This window comes from Rattus norvegicus, chromosome 9 (genome assembly GCF_036323735.1).
Source record: "Rattus norvegicus strain BN/NHsdMcwi chromosome 9, GRCr8, whole genome shotgun sequence".
Classification (NCBI taxonomy): Eukaryota; Metazoa; Chordata; class Mammalia; order Rodentia; family Muridae; genus Rattus; species Rattus norvegicus.
The window spans coordinates 111,798,510-111,811,520 of NC_086027.1; the positions used below are offsets into that span (position 1 = coordinate 111,798,510).

The 13,011-nt window shown below is 44.0% G+C and overlaps 1 protein-coding gene across 2 annotated transcripts in view; it reads left to right on the forward strand.

Annotated features, from left to right (window-relative positions):
• Positions 1–13,011, forward strand: part of Man2a1 (mannosidase, alpha, class 2A, member 1) — a 156,345-nt gene that overhangs the window by 99,597 nt on the left and 43,737 nt on the right. For both annotated transcript variants that reach the window (NM_012979.2, XM_039083037.2), the window contains one exon: positions 11,785–11,950. In NM_012979.2, coding sequence (NP_037111.2) covers positions 11,785–11,950 — 166 coding nt within the window. The remainder of the gene's footprint in view (positions 1–11,784; positions 11,951–13,011) is intronic.

Below are 13,011 nucleotides of genomic sequence, written 5' to 3' on the forward strand. Positions count from 1 at the left end.
TCCATCTAGGAGCGATAAAGGTTTTTAATCAATGGTAACATGACAATTGCTCGGTATATCCACCTATGCAATGATGATTACTTACTGGCTAGAAGAATGCCAGGCCGCCGCTCCTCGATGGGGAAATCAGTAGGTGCCCATTTGTGTGTGTGGGGTGTGTGTATGTGTGTGTGTGTGTGTGTGTGTGTGTGTGTGTGTGTGTGTGTGTGTTGCTATGGATGGAGGGATTTGTGGCACATGCCAGACACATGCCAGTGCCTACCTACCACTCAACTGTATTCTTACCACCATTTCAGTTTTTTTCCCCCAAATAGAACTGTTGCCAACTTCAAGCAAATCGGGTTTCTATTCATCGGTAATTGCTGTTGGGTCGGCAGCTGCCGCTGCTACTCAGGCTCGTTAACCAGATCAAACTGTAGCTGCCGTCCTATATTGGCTGTTTTCCCCGGCACTGTTAACTAGAGTCCTCCATTGTGTATTGTTGGATGTGTTTAGTAAATGAGCTTTTCTGTAAGCTAGGAAAATCTTAAAACTTTGACCCCAGGACATCGGTTAGGTAGAAAAATAGTATTAGAGGCTTACTAATGGGGATGAGCCAACCCCACCACACCACAGTCTCTAAACACGCCAGCCTTGACCTTCGGGCCTTTTGAGCGTCCATCCTTGGTGCCCTCCAGCTGTCTGGGCGCGATCGGGACTCACTGTTCAGTTTTTATTTTCTTGCCCCACCATTGCGGTTTACGGAATGCTGTTAATTGTTCCCATCAGGAAGGTCATGGGAAGGTCAGTGTTTATAATAGCTCACCTCAAACAATGCGATTGTGAATTATGTCCCCTTTAACTGTCATTTAAGAGTTTGGAGAAGAAACCACATCTTGGCAGGCCACTGCCTCACACTGGTTTTAAGAGGTGTACAGCATGGGCCGCCTCCTTGGTGCCTCTGAGGGAGGCTCCGCCTCTCATCACTGTCTCTTGCGTTATAAGGCTTGCCCTTGATGTTTTATAGTTAGAGGGCTGTGATTTTGTTCCTTAGAACAGTGTTTAGCTTTTCCTTGTGGAAGTAATCAGATAGACTGCATTAAAATGGTGGCTTTGAGTTTTATTCCTTGAGATGTGTTGGGAGAGCAGTTACACGCTCACAGACCGCCTGCCCAGTGGCCTGCTTAGTCTGTTCCCAAATTGTTCTAATTGGTCCTTTACTATATCTTGAATCACACTTTCTTAACTATCCGTGCAGTTCGACTTTATTATCAGATTATTGTGTAATTAATTAAATTTGTACGCAGTACAGTTTAGTTATGTGTTGGCCTGACAAATGGTTGGGGGTGGGGGTCACAGCACTGTCCACTCTCCCATTCATGATCGTAACCAGTGGAGTGAAGAGGTGGAGGGAAATCATCCACCTGTCTATGTGGAATTATGAGATACTCTGACCCTTCATGATAGGAAGTCAGGTGAGCGTGAATACCACAGGCCGTGATTGTGGTAATTTCTACTTTAGGATGTTTAGAAGTTTGTGACGTGAAGGAAGTCACGGGCGTCAGGGCTGCTGGTACTCAGTTTGGTATGTCTGGCAGATGCTCTAAATGATTGGCACTTCCGTTTCCACTGTATGAATTTTCTTTTATTCGCTAGTTGTGTATGTACTTCAAGTACTTTAAGTATATGGAACGTGTGTGATTTTAAGGCTTTTCAGGGGAGGGTGAGAGTTAAATGGTGACTCTATAACAGATCACACCGCCATTCGTCTTGCTCTGGTTCCTCACACACTTAGGATCCAGTCTCTAGCTTCTCAGAGATCCCTCCGGGTGTCCCCCAGGCCTGCTGGCGCTGTGAACATAAAGCTATTACAAGAAGACAGTTAGGATCTCAGAACGAAGGTGCAGCATCCTTAAGGTCTTACGTTCTTTTCAACCAGATGGGTTTTTTTTCCCTTCTAAATGCACATTAATAAAACATGCACTACAGGGGGAGCAAGAAAAGAAGTTTAGTGAAGGTGTCATCATCCTGAAAAAGTCAGGGAGGGCTTCAAGCCCATCTGGGACTTCAGAACACTTCACAACTTTGTAGTAAACAAAAACAAACAAACAAACAAACAAAACCACTTAAATAAAGCGAGCCTTTGGACTCACACGCCCCATGCCTTATTTTAGGCAAGAATATTATCTATAAAAGTGGGCCGCTGGGGTCAGTCAGTGGAGTAGTTGGGCGCTGTTATCTTTCTTCATGATGTGTTTCCCATGTGCGGCAACACTTTGTTTGCTGTGAGGGGTGTGTGCTGGTGTGCTGAGTCTTCCTCAAACAGCACACGGAGTACACAGGGACGGTTCTTGTCCAGGACCAATGCTGCCTCTAACAGTGTTTTTGAGCTGAGAAGCCATCGTGCTGGTAGCGTTTCTGGTTTTACCGTTGTGTGATGACTCCCTGACAGGAAAACAGACACTAAAAACATGTTCTCTCCTCTGCTCACCTGGGAACACTGTAGATGCTAGACCTCCTTCATCAGCAGAGACACACACGTGACTGTGGACTCTGTCTTTAACAACAGAACAACTTATCTCACTGAGTCAACTGCTACGATTTTTATTTGTGAAATCATTGTTTATGTACCGTATGTTCTTCCAGACTTACAGCATTTACTCATCAGAGAAATGAAATTTTCTCCCAGTAGATGAAAATTACATTCTGACTGAAAAATCATTTCTTATGCAGTCACCCATAAATATAATGTCTTTTGCTGTCATTTCTGGAAATGACTGCAGATGTGATTCTGAATTGACAAGAAAATAGAACATCTTAATGTTTTAGGTGAAACAGATGGTATTTTTGTTTTAGACAAAACTCTTTAGAGTAAGAGCAACTTGACTGCTGACAACACTCTTGGGATCAGCTAAATTAAATGTAATTTTTTTCTGTCTGTTTTCTTTTTAATTGACTTAGCATCGAAAGAGTTACAGTACTTAAGAAGGAATATTTATCCTCTTAATATTTTCTTTCTCTTACTCTGGTGCCCTGGGTAAAGTAATAAGCATCCTTTAGTCTGCTTTTATTCATGAAAACATCACAATTCCATGTTGGCTCTCCTTGGCCCACATGTATCGTTTTGGAAATGATTTTTAGGGTGTGCAGAAGCCCTGTGGTGCGCGCGGCGTCTGGTGCACTGTACTCTCCAGTTGCTTTCTTTTGCTGCACACTGTGATCACATTTCTCGTCCCTGTCATTTGTGTGACACTGCTCTGTGTCAGATCTTACAGTCAGAGCCTGCAACAGGCAAGACATGGAGGTGGGGCCTGTGTTGGAATGAGGCACAGATTCCGGTCCCACGTGGTCACTAACAAGTGTCATATTTCTGGAACTTCCATCTCATCCACTGCGTGTCCTGCACCTAACCCCTGGGGTTGCTGCGGGAGGCGGGGAAGGGTGACAGGATTCTGAGGCTGTAGCTGGTGTCTCTGTGCTGGGGACAAACCTCTCCGAGTTCTTTAACTAGCAGGTGAGGATGAGGGGACGGGAGTGAAGCCAAGTGGGTATATCCACTCCAGGTAAAAACAAGAACAACAAATGAAAGGGTATTTTCTCAGGTCAGGGGCATCCAGTATCACTAGACTCCGTGTGGTAGGGTGGACCAATCAAGATACAGGGAACTCACAGGCGACTTAGGCACACGACGGTGACTAAATGGAAGGCTTACCAAGTTCGGCTTTCTCTTTCTGTCCTGAGAGTTTCATGTATCCTGGGCTGGCCTCAACACATTATGTAACCAACCATGACCTTCAGTTTCTGATCCATGCACCTCCACACCGACGCTGTGCTGCTCATAAAGACACGCACTGTGACACCCGAGTGGATACGATGCTGAGGTTAAATCCATCGTTTTATGCATGCTAGACAGACACCCTACCCAAATGAGATATGCCCCTACCTCAACAAGGCCAGATCTTTATTTTAAATATCTACTTCTCCTTATGAGGAGCTGAGGGGAGAATTTGAGGGGCCAACCCTTATAAGTTGGAGTTAGAAGGACAAGCAGATCAGATAGGTCAGGAGGGGCAGGCGAAAACTGAACAAAGACAAACGCAAACACTGGAGTAAACTCAGGGACCCTTGGCAAGTGAGTGTCAGCAATAGCTGTACTCAGTCAGAAGGCGGCATTGTGATCAACTCCTAAAATACTTAGAACTTTCTTGTAACTTAATATTTATAATTATAAATTATAAAATACATAAAAATAGTTTTAAAACAGTCTTGTTGTTGTTGTTATTGTTTTTCTTTTCTTTTCTTTTCTTTTTTTTTTCAGAGCTGGGGACCGAACCCAGGGCCTTGCGCTTGCTAGGCAAGTGCTCTACCACTGAGCTAAATCCCCAACCCCTAAAACAGTCTAGTTGTTACTACTACAAATCTATTATGAAGATAATAGAAAGAGATGAATCGTAGGGCACTTTTAGATTCCTTGACAAATGCAGACCGGTAAAAGGCAAGGGTCTATAGCAGTTCCTGGCCTGTACTCAGTGTGGCTTAGGCACCATGCTGTCCAATCTGAGCACTAAAGCCTAGACTCTGGGCGGGTTTGAAGGTTCAGGCCAGCAACCCAGGTTTAGACGTCGTACACTTCAACCCCCTGTGAGTCAGGATATGCCCCAGGGACATCCATGCACACCGACTCTGAGCTACAACTTACGATTCGCCTTTCCAGAAGAGAAAGAGAAATCAAGATCCCAGGCAAGACTTCAATGGTCCTGTGTGGCTAGTTTCATGTCTACTCGACAAAAACCAGAGTCAGCGGGGAAAGGGAGCCTCAGTGGAGAAAATTTTGATTTACCTCATAAAGTCAGGATCTTAGGGTGGCATTGCTGTCCACATGTTTTTTTTAACACTTCATTTTTGACTTATTGCTTCTGCCAGCCCCAAGGGAGAGAGACCTTCCTGTGCCTGTCTCCTCCTCACAGCCTCCCTGTGCCTGTCTCCTCCTCATGGCTTGCATGCAGCTGCTCCCATTGCACACACTCCTGTAAGGACCCTTGTGGGGTGTATTGGCCCTGTTGAAGTCTGAGGTAATCTCCCCACCCCAAGAGCTTGAATTTAATTGCATTGACTAATTGCATTTTCCATCCCAACTCATGGCTACAGATAGTCTTTCCGTGACGTTAGTGCTTATCATGCAGGAGCACAGAGGGTTTAGTGTAGTCAGGTTCAACCTACAGCTTCTGTACAGCGGATTTCCGCTTGTAGTTTCCTAGATCTAGACCCCCTTTATGCTCCGCTTTTCCTTTTAATTGTCTGCAGTTCCGTGGTTCCCCAAGATTATTTTTCCTCTGCTTGAGGGATTTAGCATTTCATTTAGTACAAGTTTGATGGCAATAAAAAAAAATCTCAATTTCTGTCTAATCATCCTTCAAATTTCTAGAGAATTTTTTCTGCATACTGATGACCAAGTTACCGGGTTTATTATTGTTTTTAACCACTTTAAATATTATTCTTGTCTCAGACATGCTGCTGATGGGCTTAATTTTGCTTGTTTTGATTTGACACTGTTGTCTCAATCTCCCTGATTGAAGGATTTTGAGGTTTGAGAGGTCAACCTATCTTATCATGTATACTGTGTAGGGTGCACAGAGGGCAACACGGCCTATCCTGTGTATCCTGTGTGTTTGGTGCACACACACAGAGGACAGCGTGGCCTGCCATGTGTACTCAGGGCTCACAGGTAGTTCTGTAATGTGTGGGTTTCCTTTCTTTGCATTCTGCTTGTTCTCCTCAGTGATTCCCATGTCCCTCATTCATTACCGCACACCTTTCTGTTCTGCCTGCACCTCCACTTGGATGCTTCGTGTCACCCTTTCAGCACAGCTCGTTCTCGGGCCGGAGTTGTCTGCTGTGCTCAGTTCGTATGTTCATTTGTTTGGAATCTCCGTTTGTTTTCTGCAGCGTATCGATTCCTGTGTGTAATTTTATATCTTCTCAAGTGCCTTATTCTTGATTTTTCTTGGATGTCTCAGATATGTTAAAGTTGTCAGTTTAGACCAAAATTTGGGTCATAGGTAATTGTAACCGTTTTTTGTTTTTTTTTAATACCTAGCCACATGGCTTTGTCATTTGGGACAGCTCCTAACGTACACCAAGTGTTAGACATTGTGTTGGGAACTGATGCTATTACTGTGGCCTGGCGTGTGCTGAACTGAGGCTGAAGGATTTCATCTCTTTTTTCTAGCTTTCCAACTCTATAGGTCCCACTTTAATATTTAAAATCCAACAGAAATCAGTATGTTAATGTTGACCTTGAGTAAGATTCACAAATTAATTTTGGAGGGACTTATATTATCTTTGTTTTCTCCTTTTTTTTTCTCTTCAGTGAAATTTTGTCTATTTCTGTACAGTCTCTACTCAATTTGGCATCAAAGGAATTTGTAAACGATTGATTTTTCTCCTGCTTACTTCTGAACCATTCTAACTGCCCTCAGCCTTTGCATGTTACATATGACAGAAACATGAGTATTTTTGCCTGATTTGATATTGAAATCACTTATCAATCTGTTTGAGTCCCTCCCCTCTCTTTTGTAGATGATACTTTCATGTCAGGGACTCTGCGTTCACATTCATGTTTGTAGCCGTGCGTACACCACCATCCTCCTTCTCTTCTTCCCTCCTTATTTATAAGCTGTGTAGGTACTTTGCATGTGCGCATCTTCTGTGCTAGTGCATGGACCTCCCACCCTGCCCACCACTGACCGTCATCACCAGAACTTTTGTTCATGTGTCAGTGACAACCCCCTTGTCACCATTTCTTTTGTCTACATTTACATTCACGCACACACACACACACTCTCACATATACTTTTGCTCTCACACGCTCGCTCACACATGTGCACACATATAGACACTCACATACACATATGCGCACGCGCACACACGCATGCACACCAGTTGGAATGATTGCCTCACCGGGTATGATGATGGTGGCAGGATCTTTGATGGGCAACCATGACCGGGAGGAAAATGATGGAGAAGTGAGTCATAATCAGGTCTGCTTTGTGGCAGCTGCTAGCAAGGTGATTTTCTAAGCATTTTCCTGTTTAACTCTTAACAGTAATCTTGCTTCTTTATTTTATTGTATCTTGGAGAAATGCAGTCGCCTAACCTCACAGTGGGAATTTGGCCTTCGATGTTTCTGACTCCCAGATCCCAGGAGTCACAGCACTGGTTTTTGAAGTCTGACATCTCCATGAGATCACCTTTGTTTTAGTGCCTTTTCCTTTCAAGTAACTTATCATCGTAGGCATTTTATTCTGGAAAATGAGAGAGAAGGTTAAAGTTCTCATCTAGGATCTGCCTGCTTCTTCATGTGTTAATCTGTGTCTTCCATACCAAGTTCTGAATACTGAACTCCGTTCTTTATACTACGTCTCACTAATCAGACTTGGGGAAGATCGGGGTTCTTGTGCTGTCACTGTTGACAATCACAGAAAATGACCTCATGTCTTTGCTTGTTCCTAACTTCCTCTGTGATCTTGGGTGGGTCTGTTGTTTTCCTCATTGCTACAGAGGACTTGATTACCTATTTTTGTTTATTTTGAGGAATAAAACTAATCAAAATAAAAAGCACTGATACAATTATAGAGCCCTACACTAGTAGGTATTCATAAATCATAAACCCTATGAGTTAAAATTTTCTAGATTATTTATCCATCCGCTGTCTATTGAACGTTTTTCCATGCCAGGCTATGGCACACATAGCAGGCTACAATTATCTTTTTATAGACCCTTCTTTCGTTGGCTAAAATATTTTTAATTTGCATGTACGGAGGACCCGAAAAATATTTTTTTTACTTTAATCCTTCTTACGCAGTCATAAAAATATGTAGTGTTTTAAGCTGTCTCCTCCAACCCCATTCTGCTTTACTGTGTGCGGTGCGGTAAGTGTATCTTGTAAGGATTTTGTTTGTTCGTTTTTTGTTTATTCGTTTCCTTTTACAGCTGTGATACACCTGAAATGTAAATCACCCTTTGTTCACCCCGTTTTTCCGGCGAGGAGTCTCCATGAGCTTGCTTACAGCAGCTCTACAGAAAGTTCTGCCCATGAATTTGGCAGCGTTCGATCTCCACAGAGAAGCACAGCTGCCAAGTGACCCACACACACATGGCTGTGAGAAGTTGGGTGAAGGAACAGCTCTGAGCTTATGGTGCTTGTAGCTGGGTAGGTCTTGGCACGCCTCCCTGCCAGAGCCCTCCTTAAGAGAAGGATGGAACGCTGAACTGGACGGGCTCCACCCGTCCCGAGGACTGTCCTACACGTCAGGAGCTCTGCACACAGTACTTCTAGGCCCTGAATCTTTATGCCACGGGGAGAACTCAGTGATTGCCGCAGGCGTCCTTCTGACACGATGTCAATTATCCCGCTCAGAGGGTGAAGGAGCTCTGAGGACCCCCGTTCTCAGTGAAGTTCTGGTTCCTCCATTAGTCCCCAGATTGATGCGACCGTCCGAGTGGCCCTTCATTATTTTTCCTCTTGCTGACATCCATTATTCTCCTGTTTTGTCATTTGATTGACAGGTAACAAATGAGTGCTTTTTCTTCCCGAGATGAGCTGTTCTGGTAAAGAATTGAAATAATTGCCCATGACACCAAGTCGCGAAGCCCCGGGAGGCTAGACTTGGTGACACTTAGCAGTGTCTAAGGACCTAATGCCAATGTGAACAAAATTAGAGAAAAGAAGTTATTAATAAAACAAGGTCCCTATTCAATTAGGAATCACACAAAAGGGAAACCAGCCCCTCCCATTTGCAGAGGATCAGTAATCCCCCTGTTAGTGCAGAGCGGGGATGCGATGATGTGATATTGAAACTTGTTCACGCCGCCCGCACGCAACGGGATTGAAAGGGCTTGTGCTTGCTCCTGTGACGTCCGTACCACTGTTGGGACATTCTGCGCGCCGTGTCAGGTCATTATCATTGTAGCTGGTAGGTTTCATTCCGGGGTGGGATTGGTGATAACCTTTCACCCGGTAGCCTGTGCAGCCCCCTCTGGTCCTGTGAAAGCTGTCAAGGCGGGAGGAACCTTGCATGTAAGCACTACTTTGATCGTCCCCGTGTTCTGTGACTCAGTTATGCGGTGTCTTCAGCGAGAGAGCCCAACCAGGAACAGGTTGTGTAGAATTCTCTGAGATGCAGTATTGACTTAAGAACTCACGATGAGAGTTGGTGCTACGATTTTGGTGGTCACTTGACCAGCAAACGTGGTGATAGCCATAGAATTTAGTGAACTTTGAGGGTCTGCTTATTTAAAAGACCATGCGTTCTCTGTATTTCACTTAAAACGTAAAATGGGAGTTTGTGTGTATGCCAGATGAATTTGTATTGGGCTGTCCTCGAGCGGCCTGCTGTGAATCTCTAATAATGTTGGAAATTATTCTTACCTCTGCATTTTTCTCATTAACATTCTACATATTTAGTTCCTTTAATAGATTCTTGGCACAATAATTACACAATCATTCAATACAGTAGAAAGATATTCTGGTCAAATACTAATTATCTACTTAAGTGAAACAAAACAAAACTTACTTCACAGCCTTACTGTACAGCACGATTTCATACGGCACAAAACCAAACACATGCTTAAAAGCGTATTTAAGCGTGAGTCACTTTTCAAGTTTTCTGTAGAAGCGAAGTTTAGTTGGGTCTTAGCTCCGTGTACTGCCGGTTACTGGGTCCGCTCCAGGCCTAAACACTCTTCATGTTCTAGCTTTGGACGCCTCTGAGACTGTAGACGTAGTGAATTGTTCATTTAGGGCGCTCTGGAGTATGTGACCGTCAGCTGCTCTCCCCAGTGTACCATAGGTCTAACATAGTCCCTCTGACGACACTGTGATCGCCCGGTGTGTTTATGATCGGAGGAGAGCCAGGTTGAAACAAAACCTGTGGCAGGGAGCCTTGAGAAGGTGTAAATTAGTCGTAAAGTTCATCTGATAAGTCTGTTACACACCCCTCTCCAGGCGCAACACTGCCGGTCCTTGAAAATTGTTTCTGAGGCTAAGATGGGGCTTTGGTGAGTGCTAGCATGTCTAGAGTTCTGGTAAATACGTTTGCGGCCGGCCGGTGGCTTCTTTCATCTGCTCTGGTTCATGGCATGGAATACCAGGGGGCCACGAATGTGGGGCCGCAAGTGACGGCCTTGTGTCCTGGTGCAGACACCGGTAAGCCCTACAGGGCTAGAGGCATTCTTGGAGTTGATTATATCATCTGTATTTAAAAACCATATTTAAGACACAAATGTGTCCTCTGCTAAACAGTTTATTCGTGAAATGGTTTATAGATGTTTTGTTTTACCATCTTTATTTCATTTTTTTCTTTCTGCGTCCTTTGTTTTGCTCTGTTAGGTACATTGTTTCTTAATGGGTGGCTTGTAATGTATATGAAAATGAAGGTGGGTAGGAGACACATGTACGGCCACTTTCAGCTGTCGTGGAACAGATAGAAACTAGCCCACTACCACTCTGGAGCTCACTATCTGAGTATTCTGTTGATGTTTCTGCAGTTAACACATTTTCTAGGACAGTCCAACGTTTCAGATCGTAAAAACATTCACTGGTGAATCAGTGAGCAACAGGACCTCTGTCCTTTTGGACCGCTGCTTTATTTGGAGATGATACAATGTAAATGAACTGTAACAGAGGATCATGAGCCACGCCCATCTGACGAGGTCCTGTCAGGTGCCTGTTAGGCTGGTGTGCGGCATTCTGCTACATAGGGAAGCAGCATTAGGAGGAGTTAGCAAGAAAGGGCTGTGAGTGCTTTGTGGAGGATTGAAATGCAGGAGATTGCGAGAAGAGCCGCAGGAAAAGGAGGAAGGCATCAGATACCTCGTACGAATAGTTATGCTTGGAACCACGCTGTAAAATGGAGACGTCCAGTGTGCTACAGTGTGCCTGTGCGGGGTGCCAAAGATTCTGACACCATTGCGGGTCATGCTTTGTTTATACTAGGAATCGCATGTTCTTGCAGATATTGACGGATGCTACCTCTGTAGTTTTAATTTTCCTTTTTATGGCTGCGTGCCCACCAAAACTTTTTTTTCTCAGTAGTATTTATCTTAAAAATTTGGCCGTTCTTATAAGTAGATTTACTTTAAGTAGACTAGTTTTTAATCCCAGAACTAAGTTTCTTGAGCATAACAACCAGGGCTGTCTCTCTATAAAATATGTGTGTGCATCGTGAGATTTGCATGAATAATCATACGAGTTACTATGTTTTACCCATCTGAACAGCAGTGTTATATTTTTATTGGAAGTTATGCCTAAATTGCAAAGGCAGAGTATGTTTTTGTTTGTGTTTTGTTAGTCAACACAGGGCACCGGGAGCAGTGATAACCCCATCACTGATTCTTTAGATGACCGACGCAGTACGTAGACGTCATTGCAACACCGGCTTCTCTTGCTGCGTGTATGCTGTGCTATCTGTTTCTCGAGGGCTCTCTCACGACGGCCCTTTTCATTCTTCCCCAGGGCTTGGTGGGTTTTTGTTTTTTGTCTTTGCCGTTATTTGGTTGGTCGAAATTTGTTTTTCAAGGCACAATTTCTCACTGTAGCCCTGGCTGTCCCGGAACTCCCTCTGCAGACCAGGTTGGCCTCAAACTCAGAGATCCACCTGCCTCTGCCCCCTAAGTGATTGAAGGAGTGTGCCACCACGCTCAGCTTCCCTGCGCTGTCCATGGCCGCAAACCGAAGCCTTAGGGAGAGTGTTAGAGAAGCAGTAGTGTTCTGAGATTGCAGTCTTGACACCGCTGGCTTTGCAGGTACCTCGTGGTCTACAATCCCTTCGAACAAGAACGGCACTCGGTGGTGTCCGTCCGTGTGAACTCAGCCACGGTGAAAGTGCTGTCTGATCTGGGGAAAGCCGTGGAGGTTCAAGTCAGCGCAGTCTGGAAGGATATGAGAACGACTTCACAAGCAGCCTATGAGGTACGTGGCGGCCACAGACATCTGTCCTGCACTGTGTGAAGGATGGGAGAGAAAGAGAAAAGGATCCATGGCCTGTGCCTGCATGATAACCCACAACAGGGCCATTGAGCTATGATGTCTAACGCCAGAGGGTGTGACTGGGCGGCTAGATGCACAAGGAGAAATATTAATATTTTTAGAAGGTAACATTTTACTACTGGCATGGGTATAATCTTTTTAAGTATGCATATTTTAACTGGACTCTAAAATAGCTAATAAAATTTGGAATTTCCATGTCTAACTCAATGATAACCATACACATAGAACTGAGATAAATGGCACTGTTCTAATAATAATATTGGTTATAGTCATTTTTTACAGTGATTGTGACTTAATACATCTTCAGAGAGAGACTTTAACCAAGATCAAAAATATCTTTTTGTTTTTGAGATTTAATTATGGAACACTAGCTTCAACCAATAGAGAATTTCTCTCCATGCCTCCTCTTTGTGTGGTGTGTGTGTGTGTGTGTGTGTGTGTGTGTGTGTTGTATCTTTCTGTGTCTTTGTGTATTTCTGCGTATGTGAGTCTGTGTGTGGTCTCTGTGTGTGTGTCTCTGTGTGTCTGTGTGTCTATCTTAGATAAGCAGTTTTAAATGAACCCCGTTTCCCTAGAAGTGTTAAGTATTTGAAGTCCTGAGGTGATTTAAAGAGTTATAGAAACACAATAATAAACTAGCAACTTAAGAGGGAGTTTATTTCTGCTTTTTAAAAAAACTGCTGCTGATGCATCTTAGATAATCATGATCCTGCAAATAAAAATGGGAAGTAGAGTCCAAGTTCAGGTCAGATTTTATAGGCAGTGGCCTGTGTCAAAAGCGAAGCAGCTCTTGGAAGACAGGGGCCAGCTCACACCGTGCCTCCTTCAGGCCTCCCTCGCTCAGTGTCTGCTGACTCCAAGATAGCATTGATGACTGGTCCTGGCTGAACTAAGTTCTATCTTATCTGTGCAGCTACACTTCTCCTTTTACCACACTGAAGTATAATTTTACAAAAGGACTTCTGATAATTAGGAAGAAAACA